At 40.8% G+C, this 27,497-nt stretch overlaps 1 protein-coding gene across 2 annotated transcripts; it reads left to right on the forward strand.

The window, feature by feature from the left end:
- Positions 1-27,342, forward strand: LOC128684181 (cilium assembly protein DZIP1). 2 transcript variants are annotated; one of them, XM_053770322.2, is made up of 3 exons: positions 1-132; positions 6,531-6,940; positions 23,412-27,342. In XM_053770322.2, exons 2-3 carry the CDS (start codon positions 6,581-6,583, stop codon positions 25,986-25,988), a joined length of 2,937 nt encoding a protein of 978 aa, XP_053626297.2. In that variant the 5' UTR covers positions 1-132; positions 6,531-6,580; the 3' UTR covers positions 25,989-27,342. The 2 variants fall into 2 exon arrangements, with proteins under 2 accessions (XP_053626297.2, XP_053626296.2); XM_053770321.2 differs by lacking the exon at positions 1-132 and adding an exon at positions 210-371.
- The last annotated feature ends 155 nt before the right edge of the window (positions 27,343-27,497 follow it).

The following is a 27,497-nucleotide window of genomic DNA, read 5'->3' on the forward strand; positions in this document are numbered from 1 at the left end:
CAATGCTAGGTGCATGTGAACGCTAGTCCCAGGTGTGTGTAAACACTACAGTGTTAGGTGCGTGTAAACCTTACAGTGCCAGGTGCGTGTGAACCTCGCAGTCCTTTATGCATGTGAACCCTTCAGTCTGAGGTGTGTATGAACTTTTCGGACGACATAAAGTAGCCTCTGAGGTAGTACAAAGTAGCACAGTTAGTGTGGTATTCTGAATGGGTTGAAGAGTTGGCAAGACCTCGAGACCGGCTGAGCCTTTCAACCCAACAATAACATTGTTACCATGGTGTCCAAATTTTGTAAATATAAACAATGTGTCATGCTGCGTCTCATTTTTAAAACTCGTTTTGACCTCATGACAGCTCTTTCAGAATAAAGTAAGTCTGCTCAGCTCTTTTCGGTGTGCATTTTATGGTAACTTACATAGTGTTTGGATGAGTAATATGTCCGAAAACCAAAATTTGCCTTGTTTGTAGGCCAGGACCTCTTGGAAGAGGCTTCTTGGCGAGGTGAAGAGGCTCTTGATCTGAGGAATTAGACCTTTTGGTATCCTTCCTCAGACCGAACCTCATTACCCCCCAATCCCCCTCCCTATCCCATTCCCCCTTTCCCTTTCCCCACTTCTCTCCCGCTCCATGTTTTAAATATGGGTTCTCCCATTGCACTGCTGTATAAGCCTTGTGGTTTAGCGCTTCTTTTTGATTATTATAATAATAATCCACTGTACTAGACTTCACCTGGTCTCTCCTTCCGGACTTACATGACAGCAATCATTTTCCAATGATTTTACTTCTCCTTGATATTGACCGCGTCTTCGTAGTCCTTGCTGGCAGTTTGATCGAGCAAATTGGGACCCTAACTGCTTTTAGTGAGGTTTCTTCTTCATTATCCATTGATGAGTTTTTACACCCCTTCTCGACCTCAGTTTTAACTGCAGCTTCACATACCCCAAACCTCGGGTAGGCATTTTCAAAAGTGCGTGCCTTGGTGGTCTCCTGCTTATGCTCGGGCAGTACATTTGAAACACGCTGCATGGGGCAGGTACCAGTAAAATAGAACCACAGAGAGACTCCTTGATTTTAAGCAGAAGCAAGTGGGTGCTCGCCGTGTCATCCGTGACACTAAACGCACTTGCTTGCGAGATTATGTTTCCACCATCACCTCTGCTTCCTCTGTGAGTGCAGTTTGGAAAAGAGTATGGAAACTGAGTGGCAAATACTCTCCTGACTCGGCTCCCGTTCTTCGGGTTGCCGGTGTTGATATAGCAAACCCTCTTGATGTTGCCACCGAAATTGGTAATCATCTATGCCCCTCGTTTCATTCCTCAAAGTCTGCCAGAGAGTTAGAGCCCTTAAAATTTTCTTCTGTTGGAGAAAAATCTTATAATGTGCCTTTATACTTCTGGAACTGGAGGCAATGTTCTTTAATCTTATTTGGTCACAAGTTCTTCCCCAGCTGTGGAAATCTGCCATTGTTCTCTCTCTCCACAAACCGGGTACTATGGGACATGATGCCTTCCACTTTCATCCCATTGCTCTTACCAGTGCAGTTTGCAAGGTGATGGAACGTCTGGTAAACTGACATTTGATGTGGTATTTTGAGACACACAACAGTCTCTCCACAAGTCAATATGGCTTTTGTAAAGGTCGTTCTACCATTGATCCCTTACTATGCTTAGATATATATGTCTGTAATGCCTTTGCCAATAACTACTCAGTTATTGCCATCTTTTTTTGATTATAAGAAGGCATATGACACTACTTGGAGGTATAATATCTTGGTCCAGGCCCATTCCTTAGGCCTCCAAGACAATCTCCCATTTTTTCTTAAGAACTTCTTAACTGAAAGACATTTCCATATCCGGGATAATAATATGCTTTCCCCGGACTTTCTCCAAGCTGAAGGTGTCCCCCAGGGATGTGTTCTGAGCACAACACTTTTTCTCCTTGCTATAAATGATATGGCCTCTGTTCCTCCCTGCAATATTTGGTCATCGCGCTATGTTGATGACTTTGCTATAGCTTGTGCAGGTGCTGACTGTCACCTCATTGCAGTTTCTCTCCAGCATGCTGTCAACCGTGTTTCCAATTGGGCCACCACTCATGGGTTTAAATTTTCTAGTAGTAAAACTCACCAAATTACTTTTACTAGACGTTCAGTCGTCTCTGATCATCCATTGTACCTATATGGCTCGCGTATCCCAAAACATGATACGGTCAGGTTTTTCGGCCTTCTGTTTGACCATAGGTTATCCCGGAAACTTTACATTACCTCTCTGAAGGCAACTTGTCATAGCTGGCTGAACCTTCTTAAAATCCTTGCTCATCTTTCATGGGGGTTGATCGTAGAACTCTTCTTCACCTACATTCAGCCCTAATTTTATCAAAACTCTATTATGGTGACCAGATCTATTCGGCAGCCTCTCCTGCTACTCTCTCTAGCCTTAATCCCATCCATCATCAGGGATTACGTTTATGCCTCAGTGCTATTCACTCTTCACCAGTCGAGAGCCTTTATGCAGAAGCGAATATTCCATCCTTGTCCGATCGTCGTGATGCTCATTGTCTTTGCTATTATGTTCACTCTCATGACCTCCGCAATCCTTCCATATATGTATAGGAATAGTCACTGATGTTAGTAGACATTATTTATTCGTTGCCCCTGTTTATTCCATCCCTTTTCTCTTTGCCTAAATTCGCTCTAGTCTTCTCTTCAGTTACCACCTTTCTATGTTCGTGTAGGATCTCACTTTTCCCTACTCCCTTGGGAAGTTCCAACATTCGTGTCTGTTCTTTTCCACTGCCATGCGTGAAAGCCGAACTGCCTATGGTAACTTCCAGCTCTCTCTTTCCTGACCACTTCCGCTCTCATTCTCATGCCATCGCAGCGTACACTGATGATTCTAAGTCTTCTGATAGCATCAGATTCGCAGCAGTGTTTCTGGACAGTGTCGTGCAAGGGCATTTATTATCCTTGGCTAGCATTTTTACGGCTGAATTGTATGCCATTCTTGTAGCACTTATCCGTATTGCATCTCTGCCTGTGTCACCGTTTGTGGTCGTTTCAGACTCCCTTAGTGCTTTACAGGCTATACAAAAATTTGATACACCTCACCCCCTAGTTCTTCATATCCAACTTTGGTTATGCCGTATCTCTACCAGGCACAAAGATATTTTTTTCTGTTGGGTCCCTGGTCATGTTGACGTATAGGGCAATGAACAGGCAGACACTGCTGTGCAGTCAGCAGTACATGACCTCCCAGTTTATTTATTTATTTATTTATTTTATGTCTTTGCAAATAGTACATTGAGATTTTGTATTTACAATAGTGGGTTGCAATGCAAAGAGAGCCTCTATTATGCCTAGGCATTATGGGCCAACTTAACATTATTGGCTTACAGTCATATCAAGGTGTTCCATTCATGGACTATTTTGCTGTAATTGCTACCCACCTTTGCACCCATTGGCAACAACATTGGTCTGATCTGCTCCATAACAAACTTCATTCTATTAAACTGAGTATAGGTCTCTGGCCATCTTCTTGTCATCAGTGTCAAGGTTGGGAGACTACTCTTTCCTGTCTTCGCATCGGCCACACTCGTCTTACTCGTGGGTATTTCATGGAGAGGCACCCTGTTCCTCTCTGTGAGAATTGTCAGATTCCAGTATCTGTTAGCCACATTCTGCTGGACTGCCCTCTCTATCAACGAGAGCGCAGAATTTACCCCCAACATCTTCTCCACTCTGCTGCCCTTTCTTTACCTTCCCTTCTTGCTGATGGACCTTCCTTTAAGCCAGACTCTCTCTCTCTCTCCCCTGCTCTTCCTCATATACATCAATGATCTTCCAAACATATCTCAACACCTGAACCCCATTCTCTTTGCTGACGACACGACTTATGTCATCTCTCACCCTAACCTTGCCACCCTCAACACCATTGTTAATGAGGAGCTGATCAAAATATCGACTTGGATGACAGCCAATAAACTTACGCTTAACACTGACAAAACCTACTACATTAAGTTTGGTAGCAGAGCAGGAGATGCGCAAATTAACATTAAGATCGACAACACTCTAATTGCCAGGCATAATGAGGGCAAATTCCTAGGCCTATACCTCGACAACAACCAGAACTTCAGCACCCATATCCAACACATAACCAAAAAAGTATCCAAAACGGTTGGGATCCTCTCCAAGATACGATACTACGTGCCGCAAACTGCCTTTCTCACACTATACCATTCACTTATATATCCATACCTCACCTATGCTATCTGTGCTTGGGGTTCAACTGCAGCAACACACCTAAAGCCAATAATAACCCAACAAAAAGCCGCAGTAAGAATAATCACTAAATCCCATCCCTGGCAACACACCCCCCCACTCTTCATAGATCTAAACTTACTCCCTGTTCAGTACATCCACACTTACTACTGTGCAATCTACATCTACAGGACCTTAAATTCCAATATTAACCTTGACCTAAAACGCTTTCTTGATAGTTGTGACAGAACCCACAGGCACAACACCAGACACAAACATCTCTATGACATTCCCCATGTCCGACTAAACCTTTACAAAAATTCAATGTATGTCAAAGGCCCTAAAATCTGGAACACCCTACCTGAAAATTCTAAAACTGCAGACACATTCATCACCTTCAAAACTACCATCAGAAAACATCTTATCTCCCTGATACACCCTGTCAACTAATTACACGAATACCATCTGGTGGTTAACACTTACACTCACTCACCCATTTGACCATAAACAGAAATATCAATCTCATTCTCAAAATAATGAATCTTAACTAGTCATAAGTTGGCCTGTGATACTCCAATACTGAAACTATGTATAGTGCCAAAACAAAAGCATTCACATTGCTAAACTCACAAACTAGTATTTAGTCACTTAGCCATAATACCAACTTACCTCATAATTTTGTAATATTTTAAACTTAAGATTTAATTTAAGTCTGCCCGAAATGCCTAGCCATGCTAGGTGTTCTAGTGGTACACTCTGTAATTATTATTTTACTACATGTAAACCACACAATAACTAAATTCTGTAAACTCAGCATTGTAATCCTTATAGAGAATAAACTCTGAATTGAATTGAATTGAATTGACTTTTTGACAGTAACTAATTTACTACACAAACTCTGATGATGCCTCTAGCAGTCCCCTCAGTCCTTTCTACATCAATCTCTTGCTATCCTCTACTCCTGCACTATCCACTGCTCCGCTGCACTCCATAACCTACTAATCATCTCTCTCCCTCTTGCTACCCAATACCCTTGCATCCTTCCCTGCCCTGCTGCGCTGTATGACCCTTGTGGTTTAGCGCTTCTTTTTTATTATAATAATAATAATGTAGGCCAGGATAAGTAAGTTTATTTAGGCACAGTACACGTAAGTACAGTTATCACACATAGTGTAAATTACCTAGGATAACCCCCAAAAAAGTCAGAATAACTTATTTCCATTGAGGTCCTTGAGGATGAATTACAACGGCTGGATATGCAGAATGCTGAAGGCAGTGTAAACCAACTGAAGTTAAATCACGTTTATAATATTGCTCACTAGCAGTGTCCAGAATATCTTGCTGCCAAGTATATAGGCAAGTACAAATAGGAAGCAGGTCTGTTTCACTCTCAGCAGGAGGAAGATCAAGCCTTCACCATGTCTGGAGCTCGGTGACCCACATGAGTTGAGCGCCTAACATGAATTGAACAGTCAATGAATTGCTGCCCAGTTTGTCAAGGTTGAGAACCAAAACTAGTGTGATACTAGGGGAAGCGAAGACAGTGGAAATAAATCACTGTCAGACTTTTTTTTGAGTTATCCTGGTGGGTAATTTACACTATGTGTGATAATTGTACTTATGTGTACCTGTGCCTAAATAAATTTACTTACTAGGGGAGGTTGAAACAGTTTTGTAGTACCATCAGTAGGTGGACAGGCCTTCAACACCTTTTATTGTACAGCACTAAAGGAATGGAACATATTGTCCACACATGTCAAAGTCTGTCCTAGCATGAGCCGGTTCAAGAAGGGAGCTAAAAGGTACCTAATGAATGAAGCTACAGAAAGGGAAGAGAGTGACTTCTTGTATAGTTAACATTTATGTACCTGTTATTGTAAGCTGATCCTCTCTTTAATGTTCATGTAAATAACTCTGTTTACTTTATTCCTAGTAGTATATCTCCTTTTACTGTAACTGATTTTAACACAGTTGAGTTACTTAGCTGACTGATTTCTACTGTAACTTACAGCTAGGCTTTAAATAATAAGCTATTACAAGGACCCCATTGGAAATAAGTCACTTAGTCTGCCTTTCTTGGGGTTGCCCTAGGTAATTTACACATATGTACTAGGTATGATAATTGTACTTATGTGTACCTGTACCTCAATAAACTTACTTAATCGTGCCTTTCCCATTACAGTGTCAAATTTCATAGTTCAGAACACTTGACTTAACCATCCATGTAATTTACACATGTAAATACACAAAGCATATTTGCTTTTTATTTTCAGATTACCTCTGAGGTATATTCATCTCTGGAAACAATGGCAAGTAAAGTACAATGAAGACAACATTTGGAGCTATGTCACCTGGCAGAGCTGAAGGTATTCCTTCTGCAGTAGAATTCCCCTCCCAACGGAGAGAGACAATCGACTGGCATAAACTGGCTTCTGTAGACCTCCATGAATTGTCCTCAGGATGTAGTATAGAGGTTCTCCAAGATCATTTGTCATACATAACTTTCTGTGATGCAGAATCAGAATTTGATATTGGAACAAGTACGGGCCAACGAAATCTTCTCAAGATGTTTCGCTTAGCACAGCTCATTATTCAGTACCTCTTCCTGTCCCAGGAGTTTATTGAAACTCAACTTAAAGTGGCTCAGGATGAACTTGTACAGATTACAGAAAAATATCAGCAGGTAAAATATTTATTCTGCCATTAAAGTTAGTTAATGTGTTTTATAGAAGTGAAGGTTTGGCTTGTTTCTGAATGTTATTTTTTTTATGATTCTTCTAGACTTTCTATGAAATGACCCAAACCTATTCAATACTAATAATTCTTTTCTTTTTTTTTTTAACATCTTAGGACCTTCATTTTTAGGACACCCATCTTGAGCTTAACTTTAAAATTCTAGGTCTCATATTTAATTTCTTGTATGACATCCTGTTTCACTAATCAAAATTTACTTGATGAATAAAACTCCATAAGCTTATAACAAACTTTATAAAGTGGAGTACAGTATGTTATACAATTAGGGTATGTAACATATATTGAATAAACTACTTTATAGAAGGCCCCTTATTATGCAAGGCATTTTGGGCAGCCTTAAAACTAAATTCCTCTTCAAGGGGGGCTCCTTGGCATGGTGAAGAGGCTCTTGGTCTGAGGAATTAGACCTGTCAGTCTCCTTCCTCAGACAGAACCTAATTACCCCCCAATCCCCCCTTCCCTATCCCATCCTTCCCTTTTTCCTTTCCTCCTCCTCCTCCCCACCCCTCCCTTTTGCCCTTCCTTTTTTTGGCCTTTGGAATTTTCCCACAGGCATGCTAGTTCCTAGGTAGGGGAAAGGGTACTGGGGTCCATCCCATTCCGTTGAGGTTCTTGGCGGTGGCGTAGTTTACCATGGAATCTGGATCGCCTGGGGATGTCCCGATCCCTCTCCGGTATCCCGGAGGGTGGCTTTGGGTGTCTTTCGGGCGACAGGTGTATCTCTGGAAGCCACCTTTCAGATTCTGGGGGTGGTGGCAGAAGGAGGTATGCTTTGTGGCGGATATCCGGCCGCCCTCTCTTTTGTCCACCGAGGTAGCTCGGCAGATGTGAGGTTGCTATCCTGGATTGCTGGTTTACTGGCACGGGTTCCATGCTGCATCTGCGCTACTTGCGGTGCTGAGGTCCACTTGGGCACGGAGGGAGATTTCTGGCCCTTTCATTCCTCCTAGGAACTATCCCAGCCCCGGTGCCCCCTTTTTTATTCTTTTTTTTTTTGTTTTTATTTTCTTTTCTTTCTTTTTTTTCTAAAAACAAAAAGAAAGAAGTAACCTAACCATGGAGTCCCCAATCCATGACCCCGCTACCTCCGGGCCCCTTATTGTTACCGCACCCCGTTCTGACCTCACCTCGTCTTTTGGCCACTCTTTGGACACTCCTAAGACCCCTGTACCTCTTGCTGGTGCTGTTTCGTCACCCGCTTCAGGTGCCGGGGTTTTGACTGACTCCTTCGATTTGTCTGACCTCCGCTCTCCTTTGACTTTACTTCCAGCCTCTCCCTCTACGGTGCGACAATTTTCGAATCGCCAGCCCATCCCACATCGGACCAACTCTGGTCCCACTGCTAAACGCCAACGACAATCTCCTGATGATGTTACTTCATTACCTTCCCATTCTACTCGGAAAAGACCGACACGTCATGCACTCCCTCTCCACACTCAGTTTCGAACCACACAATGGACTAAATTCTTTACTTTAAGACCAACTTCTTCTACTACCATAGTATTGGCAAAGCGCTCCTACGCCATGTTGGTAGAGATATTTCCTTTCATGCTCTTAAGAGTGGTGCGCGTATCATCACAGTCCAGAATGCTACCCAAGCTCATGATCTTTCTCTTCTTTCACATATCGATACTATTCCTATCACTATTGAAAAACATCATTCCCTCAATTATTGGAGTGGTACTGTCATTCTGCCCCATACCATAGTCCAACAGAATTTCCAGACATGTGGCAATGACATTCTCGAACAGCTGGAACTCCAAGATCTCCCAATTCTCAAGGTAGACACTTATGTTCTTCCTGCCCACGGGCGGAGACGATACCCTTGCAATGTGGCTTGTTTAACTTTTGACAGCCGTGAACTCCCATCCTCTGTTTATGTAGCAGGACATCGGTTACAAGTTCGAAAGGTGATCCCTACACCACAACAGTGTAGAAATTGCTGGCGATTTGGCCATCCAGCAAAATATTGCAGATCTATAGCCGAATGCCCAGTCTGTGGTGCCAATGACCATTCATTAATATGTCTTGCAATCGACCTCCCTCTTGCCTTAATTGTCATGAGGCTCACCCTTTGTACTCTCGCCGTTGCCAGGTCTACTTGAATGAGTGGGAAATTTGTTGCCTCAAAGAGGCAGAAGGTCTCCCTTATGCTATGGCGGTTTCTCATTTCCGCCTCCAAGGGAGACTACCCCGTGTTTCTTATTCTTGTGTTTCAAAACGTCCCCCCACTTCCGGGGTCCCATCTTCTGCAGCCTCCTCTTAAGGAAGAATTGAGGTTGGCGAATATGGAAATTCGGCGACTGACCGAGGAAAACAAAAAGATTTGGAGTAGTCCTCCTGTTTTGAGTCCTCAGGTCAAGAAGGGAAACTGGTCAGTGGCTGGACAGCAGGGAAAGAAGTTGACGATCAAGAAGACGAATGGAAAGGTAGAAACGATGAAGAAGAAAGAGACTGCCGTGGAAACTGTTGTGGAAACATCCAATACATTCTCAGTGCTACCCGACGAATGTGAGTCGACTACTGGGAACGTCACGACGAAAGACATTAAGGAAGGTAAGAATATTGTTGTTCTTGGGGATAGCCAAGTTAGATATATGGATAGGGCGTTCTGCTTGAAGGACAGGAGTAGGAGACAGAGTTTGCTTTCCTGGGGCTGGGATGGAGGATATTGTTAGCCATCTGGATGACATCATGAGAGGTAATGGGAGCAATCCTATTATCTGTCTCAGTGCTGGAGGCAACGATGTTGGCAGACGTAGGAGTGAGGACCTGATTAGCAGGTATAGGTCAGCAATAGAAATAATTAGAAGTAAGGGTGGGAACCCTCTCATATGTGGTATTTTGCCAAGGAGGGGAGTTGGAAATGAATGGTTGTCCAGGGCAATTGGTGTCAATTGCAGGCTGGACAAATACTGTAAGGAAAATGCAGTAACATTCATTGACAACTGGGACCTCTTCTATGGCAGAAATGACATGTATGCTAGGGATGGGGTTCACTTATCTAGGTGTGGGGTGGGAGCACTGGCAACTGCAGTGGAGGGAGCAGTTAGGACTTTAAACTAGGAATAGTTAGTGGTATGGGTTTTGGCAGGAAAACAGTGAAGTCCCAGTGTAGTAATATTACGAGTTCTAGGGGAACTAGTAATAATAAGAACGAGATAGATATTGAAAAGCCAGGGACCTTGGGTGATAAGGACAGTAATAGGTTTAGTAGAAAAATAGAAATGAGCAGGAAGGGTAAAGAGAAAGGAGAGTCTTTCAATGTTTATTATGCTAATTGCCGTAGTGCTAGGAATAAGATGGACGAGTTGAGATTAGTTGCTAGTGTAGGTAACATTGATGTATTTGCCTTAACTGAGACGTGGTTTAACCCTTTCAGGGTCCGTCCCGTAGATCTACGGCTTTACGGTGAGTGTCCAAACCGTAGATCTACGCCATGAGCTCAGCTCACTCTGATAAACTGTGAGTGGTACATTTGGGCCTAGATATGAGAGAATACATCTATGTGGTATGTGTGCACCACATAAAACAGATCCTGCAGCACACTGTGTATAATGAGAGAAAAAAAATTAAATCATGATTTTTCGATTAAAACAGCAACTTTGCAGTGTTTTTTCGTATGTTTTTTATAGTTGTATTTGCGATTTCTTGGTCTCATTTGATAGAATGGAAGACATATTACAGAAATAGAGATGATTTTGATTGGTTTTAGCACTGGAAATGGCTTGAAACTGAGCTCAAAGTAGCAGAAATGTTAAATTTTTGCCGATATTCAAGAGTAAACAAACGACCTCACACGTCTAATACACGTCAGCTGGTGGGTCTAATATACATTCACAAATATGGTGATGATATTTATACAATTATTACAGTATTGCATAACAGTAAATCTTCTATTTTTTGGTGTGAATAAAAATTCATTATGTGAATAAAAAATCAAAATGGAATTTATTTGTAAAGCCTCAAAACATAACTAATGAACAGAGGAAATGTTAGTTTAGTGCCAGGAATGCCTACATTGTTCATTCTGGACCCTATTTTGAAATTGGAATGTTTTGAACTTTGTGTTAAATTGGCCAAATTAACAATTTCCGATCACTTTATTTTGTAGTTGAAACAGTTGACTTGGCGATTTCTTGTGCTCAATCGATAGAATAGAAGTAATACTAGTGAAATAGCTAAGAATTTGGTTGATTGGAATAATGTAATTGGCCTAAAATGGGAGTCAAAGTCGGCAAAATCGCCGATTCGTAAATATCGCTGACACATCAAAATTCGCGAGAGCATAATTTCGTCAATTTTCCACCAAATTTCGTACTTTTTGTTTTATTACCTTCACAAAAACATTCTCTACGATTTCATAAGAAAAAATAAAAATTTTTTTTTTTGAAAATTCTTGGACACTGGTGCATGACTCCAGATTTGGGCCTTGGACCCTGAAAGGGTTAATTCAAAAAGTCGGGACATGCCTGCGGAATGTCATATTCAGGGTTTTAAATTGTTCCAAGAAGATAGAAGTATTGGGAGGGGGGGTGGGGTGGCATTGTATGTCCGAGATCGCTTGAACTGTTGCATAAAAACGGGTATTAAGTCTGAAGTAACACATACAGAGTCTGTTTGGATAGAATTTTCAGAGGGGCATGAAAAACTGATTTTAGGAGTGATATACCGTCCCCCAAACTTAGATAGGGACCAAGGGAAACTACTATGGGAGGAAATTGTTAAGGCCACAAGGCACGATAATGTAGTACATGTAATTCTAGGAGACTTTAACTTTAGTCATGTTGATTGGAATTTCTTGATTGGGAATTTAGAATCATACGACTTCTTAGAAGTATTTCAGGATTGTTTTTTGAAGCAGTTTGTGACAGAACCTACAAGGGGAAATAACCTGCTTGACTTAGTTATGGCAAACAATGAATCCCTTGTTAATAATTTAGAAATTTCAGAGGAACTGGGTGTTAGCGACCACAAATCAATTACATTTAGCATTGAATGGAAGTACGATAGTAGCGATAACTCAGTAACAGTCCCAGATTTTCGCTTAGCAGATTACGATGGGCTTAGAGAACACTTATCATCTGTTGACTGGGGTAACGAAGAGAGCTATCAATATGACAGTTTTCTGAACACTATACATGCTGCTCAAAGAGCGTTTATTCCATATAAAGAAATTAGATCAAATAGAAATGACCCAAAATGGATGAATAATAGGTTCAAATATCTACTAGGGCATAAGAAAGGAATTTATAGGCGTATCAAAAGAGGTGAGGGTCATCTTATGAATCAGTATATTGACATTAAGAGGGACATTAAAAAGGGGATAAGAAAAGCTAAAACGGACTATGAAATTAAAGTTGCTAGGGATTCTAAAACTAACCCAAAAAGTTTTTTCCAGGTCTATAGAACAAAAGTTAGAGATAAGATAGGTTCCCTTAAAAATAACTATGGGCACCTTACTGACAAAGAGAATGAAATGTGCTTGATTTTAAATAATTATTTTCTTTCAGTTTTTACACAGGAAGACACTAACAATATTCCAGTAATTAATTTTTACAGTGGGCTAGAAGAAGATAAATTATGTAACATCACAGTGGGCTAGAAGAAGATAAATTATGTAACATCACAGTCACTAGTGAGATGGTTGTGAAGCAAATAGACAGACTGAAGCAAAATAAGTCGCCAGGTCCTGATGAGGTTTTTTCAAGGGTTCTTAAGGAATGCAAAATGGAACTCTGTGAACCATTAACTAATATTTTTAATTTATCTCTTCAAACAGGTGTAGTGTCTGGTGTGTGGAAGATGGCTAATGTAACTCCTATTTTTAAAACAGGGGACAAGTCGTTACCGTCAAATTACCGCCCAATAAGCCTGACCTCAATTGTAGGCAAATTACTAGAGTCAATTATAGCTGAGATTATAAGAAGCCATCTCGATAAGCATAGCTTGATTAATGATACTCAGCATGGATTCACAAGAGGCCGGTCTTGTCTAACTAATTTATTAACTTTCTTCAGTAAAGCTTTTGAGGCTGTTGACCACAATAAAGAATTTGATATTATTTACTTAGATTTTAGTAAGGCTTTTGATAGAGTTCCGCACCATAGACTGTTAAAGAAAGTGGCAGCTCATGGCATTGGGGGAAAAGTGCTCTCGTGGATCGAGTCATGGCTCACTGACAGGAAGCAGAGAGTGTCCATAAATGGGGTTAAATCCGAGTGGGGATCTGTAACAAGTGGCGTTCCACAGGGATCAGTCTTGGGCCCGTTGTTGTTTATAATATATATCAATGATCTTGATGAGGGAATTACTAGTGATATGAGCAAATTCGCCGATGACACAAAGATAGGTAGGATAATTGATTCAAACGTAGATGTTATGGAACTTCAGGAGGATTTAAACAAACTCTATTCTTGGTCCGAAAAGTGGCAGATGCAGTTCAATGTAAATAAATGCAAGGTTCTGAAGCTTGGGAGTGCCCATAACCCTAGTACTTATAAGTTAAATGATGTAGAACTTAGCCATACAGATTGCGAAAAGGACTTGGGAGTTATGGTGAGCAGCAACCTTAAACCAAGACAGCAATGCCTAAGCGTACGTAATAAGGCAAATAGATTACTGGGATTTATATCAAGAAGTGTAAGCAACAGAAGTCCAGAGGTCATACTGCAGCTTTATACATCATTAGTAAGGCCTCACCTAGATTATGCAGCTCAGTTCTGGTCTCCGTATTACAAAATGGACATAAATTCGTTAGAAAACATTCAGCGTAGGATGACTAAATTAATACATAGCATTAGAAATCTTCCTCATGAAGAAAGATTGAAGACTCTTAAGTTACATTCACTTGTTAGACGAAGAATGAGGGGAGACCTGATCGAAGTGTATAAGTGGAAGATAGGTATTAATAAAGGGGATATTAATAAGGTCTTGAGGATGTCTCTCCAAGAGAGAACCCGCAGTAATGGATTTAAATTAGATAAGTTTAGATTTAGAAAAGACATAGGAAAGTATTGGTTTGGAAATAGGGTAGTTGATGAGTGGAACAGTCTACCTAGTTGGGTTATTGAGGCTGGGACTTTGGGTAGTTTCAAATCTAGGTTGGATAAGTACATGAGTGGGAGGGGTTGGATTTGAGTGGGACTTTCACATCAGAGCTTATTTCTTGGGTGGCATTGAAAATTGGGTTGGGCGAATGTTTTGTTAGTGGGATGAATTGTAAAGGACCTGCCTAGTATGGGTCAGCAGGCCTCCTGCAGTGTTCCTCCTTTCTTATGTTCTTAGGTTCTTATGTTGCCAGTCCCATAGTCACTCCTCTATCTAATTCTTTTGCTGTCCTGGGCTTAGACATCCCTACTTCAATGCCTCAGTCTGTTCCCACTTCGTGTTCTCCCTCACAAACCCCAGTATCGACAAGACCTCGTACGACACCTCCTCCCAATCATCCCTCTACTTCTCAGAAGTCCAAAAAATCTCCTTAAACCCCTCCTTCCCTTCATCCACCTCCACACTTTACCTTCCCGGCCTCTGTACCTGGGTCTTCCCCTTTCACTTTCTCGGTTACAAGTGTGGAGGTTCATCCTCCTCCTCGTACTGTGCCTTCCTCCCCTATCCCCTCCCAAGTTTCTTTCTCTTCTGCCACCTCCCAGGTTTCTGCCTCTTCTGTCCCCTCCCACACTTCTCCAGTTCCCTTCACCCTTTTGCCCCCCCCCCTACCTTGACATAGTCCATTACAGTTTCGATCTTTACTCAAACTCCTCCTCCTTCCATCTCCAATATTGTCTCCCATACTACATCTCTGAACTCCGAAACACTTGAAGCAATCTCTGAATATATTGCAGAGACCAAACCATCAATGGACACTGATCCACCCTCTGTTCCTTCTCTTTCCTCTTCACCATCTGCGCAAATCCTTTCTTCACAGCGCACTGTTCCTTCGCTGTTTGAACGTTTTCTGCTGCCACCGCATGTGGACTTTTCTAACCCCTCTAGTCTGTAAGTACCCTTACCTGCAGATTTCTAGTATCTTTATCTTTGCCAATGGCCTAATTACAGTAGAATATACACGGCCTCAGGGGTAATCGGGGTGAGCTTCAGACGTTGCTCTCCCAGTTTTCCCCTGTTAGTGTTTGCTTAAAAGAACCAAAATTACACTCAAAGTTTATTCTCTATAAGGATTACAATGCTGAGTTTACAGAATTTGGTTATTGTGTGGTTTACATGTAGTAAAATAATAATTACAGAGTGTACCACTAGAACACCTAGCATGGCAAGGCATTTCAGGCAGACTTATATTAAATCTTAAGTTTAAAATATTACAAAATTATGAGGTAAGTTGGTATTATGGCTAAGTGACTAAATACTAGTTGTGAGTTTAGCAATGTGAATGCTTTTGTTTTGACACTATACATAGTTTCAGTATTGGAGTATCACAGGCCAACTTATGACTAGTTAAGATTCATTATTTTGAGATTGAGATTGATATTTCTGTTTATGGTCAAATGGGTGAGTGAGTGTAAGTGTTAACCACCAGGTGGTATTCGTATTATTAGTTGACAGGGTGTATCAGGGAGATAAGATGTTTTCTGATGGTAGTTTTGAAGGTGATGAATGTGTCTGCAGTTTTGGAATTTTCAGGTAGGGTGTTCCAGATTTTAGGGCCTTTGACATACATTTAATTTTTGTAAAGGTTTAGTCTGACACGGAGAATGTCATAGAGATGTTTGTGTCTGGTGCTGTGCCTGTGGGTTCTGCCACAACTATCAAGAAAGCATTTTAGGTCAAGGTTAATATTGGAATTTAAGGTCCTGTAGATGTAGATTGCACAGTAGTAAGTGTGGATGTACTGAACAGGGAGTAAGTTTAGATCTATGAAGAGTGGGGGGGTGTGTTGCCAGGGATGGGATTTAGTGATTATTCTTACTGCAGCTTTTTGTTGGGTTATTATTGGCTTTAGGTGTGTTGCTGCAGTTGAACCCCAAGCACAGATAGCATAGGTGAGGTATGGATATATAAGTGAATGGTATAGTGTGAGAAGGGCAGTTTGCGGCACGTAGTATCGTATCTTGGAGAGGATCCCAACCGTTTTGGATACTTTTTTGGTTATGTGTTGGATATGGGTGCTGAAGTTCAGGTTGTTGTCGAGGTATAGGCCTAGGAATTTGCCCTCATTATGCCTGGCAATTAGAGTGTTGTCGATCTTAATGTTAATTTGCGCATCTCCTGCTCTGCTACCAAACATAATGTAGTAGGTTTTGTCAACGTTAAGCGTAAGTTTATTGGCTGTCATCCAAGTCGATATTTTGATCAGCTCCTCATTAACAATGGTGTTGAGGGTGGCAAGATTAGGGTGAGAGATGACATAAGTCGTGCCGTCAGCAAAGAGAATGGGGTTCAGGTGTCGAGATACGTTTGGAAGATCATTGATGTACATGTACATGTATATGAGGAAGAGCAGGGGACCAAGGACACTTCCCTGCGGAACTCCAGTATCAAGTGGCTGTGTTGTTGATGCTGTGTCTTTAATGGTGACATACTGATACCTATTATTAAGGTAAGATTTGAAATATGCAAGCGCATGGCCTCTTATACCATAATGGTCAAGTTTGTGGAGTAGGATGCCGTAGTCTACTGTGTCAAAAGCTTTTCTTAGGTCAATAAAAATTCCTAGTGGATATTCCTTATTTTCCAATGCTGTGTAAAGCAGATCTAGCATTTTTATGATTGCATCTTTAGTGCTTTTATTTTTCCTGAATCCAAATTGGCAGGGGTTGAGTATGTTTTGTGACGTTATAAATGAATACAGTCTCCTGTGCACGAGTTTCTCAAAGGTTTTGGATAGCAATGGTAAGTTTGATATTGGCCTATAGTTGTTTAAATCTGTAGGGTCACCACCTTTATGTATTGGTGTAACCTTTGCCGTCTTGAGTAATTTCGGGAAGGTGCTAGTTTCTAGTGACTTGTTAAAAAGTAGTAATGAGATAATATGCGAGAGGACATAGGCCACTCTCTTGTACAATAATGGTGGGACATGAGACAGATTCCCTGAGTTATTTTTAAGTGACTTTATAATCTCGGTGACTTCCGTGGGCTCAGTTGGAGCAAGATAGAAGGAATTTGGGAAATTCCCATCTAGGTAGTCCCCGGCATGGGCATTGGTACGTGGGATTTTATTGGAGAGATTAGAACCTATGGTTGAGAAGTCGTTTATCTTGTTATCTGTGTCAGTGGGTTGCAGTGGTGTTTCATTAGGTTTAGTTAGGACAATATTCTTGTTTTTTTTCAGTTTGTGGGTTCCTAGAATCTGAGAGAGTGTTTTCCAGGTCTTTTTTTATATCTCCTCTTGTGTCAGTGAATCTACTGGAGTAGTATAGTTGTTTGGCTTTCTTTATTACTTTGGTGAGGACTGATGAATAGTGTTTAAGAATATCTTTGTGTATTAAGCCTTGCCTATATTGCTTTTCATATTGGTGTTTCTTATCAATGGATTTCAGAATGGTGCTGGTTAGCCATGGGCAACCAAGCCGTTTGTTTGTGATCTGTTTCGTTTTTATAGGACAATGTTTGTTGTATAGTCTAAGTAGTTTGTTAAGAAAAATGTCTGTCCAGTCATCAATACCATTGGCCTTGGAGAATTCTGTAGGCCAGTCAACAGTCTCTAGGTCAGCTGTGAACTTCCTTATTGAGGCCTCATCATGGAGTCTAAATGAGACTTTGTTGTATTCGAGTGGTAGTTTACTAATGTTTGTCAAGAGGAAGGTAGGGTAGTGGACTGTAGTGCTATCTGTGATTATCCCTGATTTAAGGGGGGCTAGTATATTGGTCCATATGTGGTCTATTATAGTTGCACTTGTTTCAGTGAGCCTGGTTGGTTTAGTTATTGTTGGTATGAGAAGTGTGTTGTTCATATTGTTGATGAAATCAGTTACAGGCTGATCATCTAGTAGGCCAAGGTTGATGTTGAAGTCTCCAGCTAAGAGAAGGTGGTGCTTATTCATTTGTCTGTTTGTTATTAGTGCCTTTAATTTCTCACTGAAGTTTGGGATGTTTGTGTGGGGTATCCGGTAAATGGCACCGATTGTTAAAGGCGTCTTAAGGTTTTTTACAGTAAAATTAGCAAAAATGTATTCTCCATATTCATCACTAAAGCAATTGGTGCTAATACAAGATAATTGGTTAGAGTAATAGATTGCAATACCACCCCCAACTTGGTATGGTCTGCAGTTGTGGATTGCTGTGTATCCTGGTAGAGGGTAGATATCTATTGTGTCCTGTTTAAGCCAGGTCTCAGTAAGAATAATGCAGGAGAAGGGTGTCTTTAGTGATTCAAGGAGTGCCAGGAGGTCATCATAGTGTTTGCTTAAGGACCTGATGTTGTAGTTAAGTACTGATAGACTTTTATCATTGTTTAGGATAGTGCTGGCTTGTGATGCTGTGTAGTAAAGGCAGTTACTTTCCAATAGGTTTTGATTGTGTGTCAGATTATGTAGGTTTAGATCAGGGTCAACGTGATCAATCATCTTCTAGGTTTAAATTATGGTTATTTATATCCTGAGTTGTGTGTTGAGTTTTAGTACTGATATCTGTAGTGGTGGGAAGTTTGGACAATTATATAGCTATAGCATTTTGGTCATGTAGAGTATAGTCACTAATACACATAATGAAGTTGGTGTTGTCTATGTGTTGTGCTGGAATGAGCTAAAGTACAACTAGGTATAAACTAATAATATAAAAATACAAATTAAAAATAGCACAAGACTCTCACTTGTAATTGCACTAAGGTCTAATGTAATGACTTTGGTATAGTCTATGTATTGAGCTAGAATGAGCTATAGTACAACTAGGTTTAATCTAATAATACAAAAATACAAATTAAAAATAGCACTCTGCTTTTATCTATCCCATCTCAGGCTATAATTTATTGTATTCTTCAGATCCTTTTCCTGATACGACCTTTAACGAAAGTGCCCTTCTTCTACGCACTATTCCGTACCATTAGCTATTTGTTCATTCTTCGCCGCATAGGTGGTATACACTCTGTTCTTTGTACCTCTCTCCTTCTTGAGCATTATCTATTCTGGATATTGCCCTTCTTGTTTCGTCATTACCACCACCACTTCTGTTACTTGGCGATTTTAATGCCCATCATTTTGTCTGGGGGGTCTCACTGTGATTCCAGTGGCATTCAGCTAGAGGCTTTTCTTGCTTCCCACACCCTCCATGTTTTAAATACAGGTAATCACACCCATTTTGATCCTCGTACTCATATTCTCTCTTGCATCGATCTCTCAGTCTGCTCTTCCTCCGCTGCACTAGACTTCACCTGGTCTGTTCTCCCGGATTTACATGACAGTGATCATTTTCCAATCATTCTTACTTCCCCTTCATATTCACCACCTCTTCATAACCCACGCTGGCAATTTGATCAGGCAAATTGGGACCTTTACTCACAACTAACTGTTTTTAGTGAGGTTCCTTCTTCGTCCTCCATTGATGAGCTTTTACACCTCTTCTCATCCTCAGTTTTAACCGCAGCTTCTCATTCTCTACCCCAAACTTCAGGCAGGCATTCTCAGAAATGTGTGCCTTGGTGGTCTCCTGCTTGTGCTCGTGCAGTACGTTTGAAACGTGCTGCGTGGGGCAGGTACCGGTATAATAGAACCACTGAGAGACTTCTTGATTTTAAGCAGAAGCGTGCGATCGCTCGCCGTGTCATCCGTGACACTAAACACACTTGCTGGCGAGATTATGTCTCCACCATCACCTCTGCTTGCTCTATGAGTGCAGTCTGGAAAAAAGTACAGAAACTGAGTGGTAAATATTCTCCTGACCCGGCTCCTGTTCTGCGGGTTGCCGGTGTTGATATAGCAAACCCTCTAGATGTTGCCATTGAAATTGGCAATCATCTGGTCCGTATTTCTCTGGGGCTCCTTCTCTGCTCCTCATTTCTTTCCTCAAAGTCTGCCAGAGAGCTAGCACCCTTGGACTTTTCTTCTCTCAGAGAAGAACAGTATAATGTGCCTTTTACTACACTTCAGGAACTGGAGGCAGCACTCTCAGCTTGCCGATCATCGACAGCTGGGCCCGACGACATTCATATTTGTATGTTACAACATTTACATCAGTCAGCCCTTGCAGTCCTCTTATGCCTTTTCAATCTTATTTGGTCACAAGGAGTTCGTCCACAGCTGTGGAAATCTGCCATTGTTCTCCCTTTCCGCAAACCGGGTACTACGGGACATGAAGCCTCCCACTATCATCCCATCGCTCTTACCAGTGCAGTTTGCAAAGTGATGGAACGTCTGGTAAATAGACGTTTAATGTGGTATTTAGAGACACGCAACAGTCTCTCCACTTGTCAATATGGCTTTTGTAAGGGCCGTTCTACCATAGACCCCTTACTACGTTTGGATACGTATGTTCGTAATGCCTTTGCGAATAACCGCTCAGTTATTGCCATATTTTTTGACCTTGAGAAGGCATATGACACAACTTGGAGGTATAATATTTTGGCCCAAGCCCACTCCTTAGGCCTCCGAGGCAATCTACCATCTTTCCTTAAGAACTTTTTAACTGACAGACATTTCCATGTTCGAGTCAATAATATGCTCTCCCCGGACTTTGTCCAAGCTGAAGGTGTCCCTCAGGGATGTGTTCTGAGCACAAAACTTTTTCTCCTTGCTATAAATGATTTGGCCTCTGTTCCTCCATCCAATACTTGGTCATCACTCTATGTAGATGACTTCGTTATTGCTTGTACAGGCACTGACTGTCACCTCAATACAGTTTCTCTCCAGCATGCAGTCGACCGTGTTTCCAATTGGGCCACCACGCATGGGTTTAAATTTTCCAGTACCAAAACTCACCAAATTACTTTCACTAGACGCTCTGTCATCTCCGATCATCCTTTGTACCTCTATGGCTCCCATATCCCTGAACATGATACGGTCAGGTTTCTAGGCCTTGTCTTTGACCGTATTTTATCCTGGAAACCCCACATTACCATTGTAAAGGCAACGTGTCACAGCCGGCTGAACCTTCTTAAAACCCTTGCTCATCTTTCATGGAGAGCTGATCGTCGAACTCTCCTTCGCCTACATTCAGCCCTCATTTTATCAAAACTCAATTATGGTGACCAGATCTATTCAGCGGCCTCTCCTGCTACTCTCTCTAGCCTTAACCCCATCCATCACCAAGGATTACGTTTATGCCTTGGTGCTTATCACTCTTTCCCTGTTGAGAGCCTCTATGCAGAAGTGAATGTTCCATCCTTGTCTGATCGCCGTGATGCCCATTGCCTTCGCTACTATGTGCGCTCTCACGATCTCCGCAATCCTTCCATTTATAGAATGGTCACTGATATTAGTAGAATTTCTTTATTTGTTCGCTGCCCCTGTTTGCTCCGTCCCTTCTCTCTTCGCCTACATTCGCTCTTGTCTTCCCTTCAGTTACCGCCTTTATATGTTCATGTAGCATTTCACTTTTCCCTACCCTCCTGGGAAGATCCAGCTGTTCGGGTCTGTTCTTTCTCACTCCCTTGCTCGAAAGCCCAACTGCCTATGGTGGCTTCCCGCTCTCTTTTTCTTGACCACTTCCATTCTCATTCTCATGCCATCACCGTGTACACAGATGGCTCTAAATCTTCTGATGGCGTCAGATTCGCAGCAGTGTTTCCGGACAGCATCGTGCGAGGGCATTTACTATCTTCAGCTAGCATTTTTACTGCTGAATTGTATGCCATTCTTGCAGCACTTATTCGTATCACATCTATGCCTGTGTCATCATTTGTGGTTGTCTCAGACTCCCTTAGTGCTCTACAGGCTTTACGGAAATTTGATACACCTCACCCTCTAGTTCCCCGTATCCAACTTTGGCTATGCCGTATCTCTACCATGCATAAAGATATTGCTTTTTTTTGGGTCCCTGGTCATGTTGACGTACAGGGCAATGGACAGGCAGACACTGCTGCACGGTCAGCAGCACATGACCTACCAATTTCATATAGAGGTGCTCCATTTCCAGACTATTTTGCTGTAATAGCTACCCACCTTCACACCCGTTGGCAACAACGTTGGTCTTCTCTGCTCAATAACAAACTTTGTTCTATTAAACCGAGTATAGGTTACTGGCCGTCTTCTTGCCACCAGTGTCGGGGTTGGGAGGCTATTCTCTCCCACCTTCGCATTGGCCATACTCGTCTTACTCATAGATATCTCATGGAGAGGCGCCCTGCTCCTCTCTGTGAGAATTGTCAGGCTCCATTATCGGTCAGCCACATTCTGTTAGACTGCCCACTTTATCAACGAGCACGCAGAATTTACTTCCAACGTTGTCTTCGCTCCGCTGCTCTCTCTTTACCTTCCCTTCTCGCTGATGGACCCACCTTTCATCCGGACTCTCTCATTGACTTTTGGACAACAACTGACTTACTCCAAAAACTCTTATGATACCTTCAGCCCTTTCTACCTCAATCTCTTGCTACCCTCTACCCCTGCCCAGCTGTTTTCTGTAACCTACTATTTGTCCCTCCCTCCTTCTGCCGCCCGATACCCTCGCTTCCTTCCCTACCTGCAGCGCTGTATAGCCCTTGTGGCTTAGCGCTTCTTTTTTATAATAATAATAATAATTAAAACTAAATTATGATTACTAGTACTACATGAGGATAAGAATACAGTGGTACCTTGGGATACGAACAGCTCAAAACTCAAACAATCAGGTAAGTATATTTATGTAAGTGCTTTTGTAAGTGTATTTTTGCGGGTCTGAAATGGATTAATTTAATTTACATTATTTCTTATGGGAACAAATTCGTTCAGTATTGGCACTCAAACAGCCTTCTGGAACAAAATAAATTTGTATCCCGAGGTACCACTGTACTTAGTGTTTATTATATTGGAGGTATTCAGTAATTCAGTAAAAAGATTCTAATTAGTGATACATTAAGGATGAAGCCAAGTACCTAAGTTGAAGGAATGATGGAACAAGAATGGACAATACTGGATGAAAGACAGGTTTCGGAGTTTCAGGAATTGTGCAACATAATGAATTATTGTCAGGCTCTCATTCAGGTAAGGAAGTGCTTTTAAACAGTAGTTTTGAAGTGGCTGGCAGATAGAGATTGGAATCTTCAGGCAGAGTTCCAGATTTTAAGTCTGTGCACACTTGAGTTTTTACATAGGTTGTTGGGCTATGAGACCTCTAAGTGAGTACAGATAGGAAGCACATCTGTCTGGTGTTCAGCAGACGAGGATCAAGCTTCTACCATGTCTTGTACTGAATGACCCAAATGGGGTTAGCGCTTAAAGTGAATTATTATATGTTAGGTTATGATGTCAATACGAATATTTTATTCTGCATTGCCTTCACTGTTAACAATAAATGTCATATTTATTTTGCAGGTGAAGGCAAAGTTACTGCAGCAGGTTGAAGCAGCTAAGAAAATGAAGACAACTAACAGAAACATGCGTGAAACTGTGAAATATATCAACTCATTTGCACTTGCTAATGGCCTATTCCAGTCCCTGAAATGTCCTCTGTGTACCAAGAGTTTTCGGGGCCAGGACTTCCTCCAGTCCCACTTGTGGCGGAAACACCCTAGTCAAGTCAGCTCTGTTACTCTTCCACAGACTACTCAGATGCCATCAGCTGTATCAAGTTCTTTTGTAGTGCCAAATGTAACTTCAGATATTAGACAAGAAGTACCTCATACCAGTGAATCTGTCCTTCAGTCTGCACCTTCAGGAACTAGAATTTCCTCAAATTTGAATGATATTGATTCATATAAATTATCTGAAATTGAGAAAAAATGCAATACAATGAATGAAAATTTCACAAAGATTATGAGAGAACTGGAGGAACAAAAAAGATCATTAGAAAGAGAAAACAAAAAGAGTCAGGAAGAAGTAAAGCGAGCACGGGAAGAAAAACATCACACAGAAAGAGAATGTGAAGCCCAGTTAGAGAAATTAAGTGAGCAGCTTGTTCATCTCCAGAAGACAAGCAGTAGTAATGCTTCCACATCTGATACTGAAAGATTTGTAGAGCTCATAAAAAAACAGGAAAAAGAAATCCAGTTTCTACAAGCACAAATCCAAAGACAAACCGAATATAATAAAGTAGATGGAACAAAAAATGATGATACTGTGGATGGCTTATCTAATGAAATTCAAGCTCTCAAGAGGCAGGTGAGCAATGAGAAGAAATTTCACAAACAATCCTTAAAACAAATGCAGGAATTGTTACAGAGAAATTATGAGGAAGCATTGGAATCTGAGATGACTAAACTGAGAGAGATGATGAAGGATATTGCTCACAAAGAAGCTGCAGTCACAGTCATTGCTCAGAAACCTCCACCATCACCCAAAACTCCAACTGTTAAAAAACCACCAGCACCAAATAGAACAACAAAACCCTTTACCTTGACCCAGGATTCACCTGAAAATTCTCACATGTTAACTTATCCTCAGGCTAATGATGAACCTCATTTGCATTCTGTGGATACCCATGATTCAGAAACTGAGTCAGAATCTGAGAGTGAAACTGATACATCACAGTGGAACCACAGTAACCTGAAAGTGACACAGCTTCAAATAAATAGCTCAAGTACAGAAAGGAAAAAAGAAATTACAAAACCAAATATTCAGAGAAATGATAGCATAGATTCTGAACATCCTATATCTTACTCTTCAGAAGAAGATGCGAGTCACTCTGAGAGTAACAGTTCATCCGAATTATTAAATCTAGAGGCTTTGTTGAAAGATAATCCACAGCTGTGGAATCAAATGCGAGAGGCAACATCAGATGTTTTAGCATCAAAACTGCAAGCCTTTGGGATAGATTCTTCAGAAAGAGGTATAAAATCTGAGGTTCTGACTTCATGTTTATCTCAATTAAGAAAAGACAGGAGAAAACTTGAAGAGAACTATGAAAATTTTCTGGATCTGAGAAAGAGATTAGAGAACGAGGTTCGAGCAAAGGTTGATGACAAGATTGATAATGCAGAAGATATTTCGGGAATATATCCACTTGAAACAGTAAACAGTAAAACCAAAGAAAAACAATCCAGTAAACTTTTCAGGATGGTGAAAAATGTTCGGTCAAAAGTTAAAGAGCAGTCACAAGCTTTTTCTTCTTCGGTATCAAGAACTAGCGAATCGATGAAACTCGGGGTTAAAGATATATTTCATACTAGTCTTAAATCTGATGATAATATCAAGGCCATTTCAGGAACACGTAGGGTGTCTGATAATCCAGAAGAAACTGCGGAAGATGAAAAGGGTGATGAGAGTTCATCAGAGACAGATTGCAGCACTCAGATAGAAGTTCATAATGAAACATCAAAATCCGTCACAAGAAACTTGTTTAATGATGAAATTCTGTCAGCGAGGTCTGGTGCACGACCAAAACTTGATAACTATTTTGACAACCAAACATATGGAGAGGTTGAAGAAGTAAGCGGATCTGAATGGGACTCAGAGCCTGAATATGAAAACTTTAAAAAAGAGCCACCTCCGAAGAGAAATGATAGCCTGAATGCCTCACTAGTATCAGCTAATTTACACAATAATACTACTAGGGGCTGGGAGCCACTTGAATCAAAGATAATTAAACTTAAGAAACCAGAAGGAACAGTGGTGAGCAACCTTGCTCAAAGCATTGAACTTCAGTTGAGTGGGCGAAAGAAGAAAAAACCCGTTGGGGCAGTGGATGTGATGAGTGGCAGTGTGGTACATAATGCTAGTCAAGAGAGAGGAACATTTGTGGAACATCCTAACACTAATCAGAGCTCTTCCTATGCGAGTCAGCAACACAGTGTAAGTGATTCCTCCAACACTGTTGGCACCAGTCTTTGGGGGTCAGTAGATGCTGTTGATAAAGTTGCTCTGGAGCAACCTAAACTGTTCACTAGTAATACAAGAGATACACTGCATTCTTGGGACTCTGATGATGATATTGATGTAAGTCAGATGGAATAATTCAAGAATGTAAATTTAACTGAGTTTTTTGTTTAAATTAATTATAATTTCTAATAATGTACTTAGTGTTTTGTACTTATTTATTCACCTATCACTCTTGCTGCCAAACCAGTGCTTTCTTATATATTTTGTAAATGTGAATTTATGCAATTTGCAGCTAATGTGGTGAGTTCTGTTTTAGATATTTTCTACCTTATACTTTTATCTTTTCTATGCATGTCATAGGAAGTGACTAAAATGCTGGTAGCAAGGGGCTAGTAACTGCTTCTCCTGTACACATTACTAAAGTTTAAAAGATAAACTTTCATTTTTCTTTTTGAGCTACCTGGCTTCAGTGGGATACAGCCAGTTTGTTGAAAGAAACAAGAAAGATTTATATCTTCTTCCATAGAGGCATGTCAAGTCATATCCTTCACACTCAAAATTTTTCAGAAATGTGTATAGTAAGTTCAGTGTCTTTTCTCTGTCTTCTTAGAAAATATTCCTGTTATAGTAGATTATTATTGTAATGCTTCTCTGTATGTTTGTGTCACATTTATGACCATGACTTCATCAATAATTTAAATGAGGTTGTACCAAGAAGGGTTATAGTTCAGTATAACCTTCGGATTTTATTTCTTGATATGAACTCTTAAGCTGTGTATTAGTCTTACTGTAGATATTTGTGCATTGTTGCCCCTCAAGGGAGGTTCCTTGATGCTGGTGAGGGGCTCTTGATCTAGGGAATTGAATCTGTGCTCCAGTTCCCTAAATTGAGCCTGAATACCTTCCATTCCCCCCCCCCTACATGCACTGTATAATCCTATGGGTTTAGCGCTCCCCCATGATTGTAATAATAATGTGAAGTGTTACCTTAACTTACAGTTTTTACTAACCAGACCTTTTGAGCCTTTCATAAATTATATGACTAAGTTCTATATAATTTAGTTTGTAGATGATGCAGTTAATGTATTTCTTCAGAATTAAGACATTACTTATGTCCACATTAAACTTCATCTCTCAATTTTTCAGCCTCAGCATTCTGAAACTTTTTGATATCTTCATGAGATTTTATTTTTGGTATTTTCCTATTTTTGTGCCATCATTGAAGTTTTACTTATTTATTATCTTATCTGAGTCATTTGTTGTGAGTAACAAAGGGTACAACAGTTAGCCCTGTAGAATGCCACTCATGGATGCTTCCATTCTAACTTCTCCCCATTTGTCCAAATTCTTTGTTGCCTCTCAGTCAACTATACTTCAGTCCAGGAGAGAACTACTTCAAAACTCTGTACTACCACTTTTTTTTTTAATCAATCACTTGTGTGTTATCCTGTATCCTGTCAAAGGCCTTGCTAAATTTCAAACAGTGTCATTATCTTTATCACTATCCACTGTTTCAGTTTACCATATGCTCATTCAGGTTACCTTGAACTGTATACACCATTATTGAGTCAAATAATTTTCTCACTGCTATACTCATGAAGATCAAGTTGATAGGGCAATACTGTAAGTCACTGATTATTCATT

Source organism: Cherax quadricarinatus, chromosome 4, assembly GCF_038502225.1.
Source record: "Cherax quadricarinatus isolate ZL_2023a chromosome 4, ASM3850222v1, whole genome shotgun sequence".
Lineage (NCBI taxonomy): Eukaryota > Metazoa > Arthropoda > Malacostraca > Decapoda > Parastacidae > Cherax > Cherax quadricarinatus.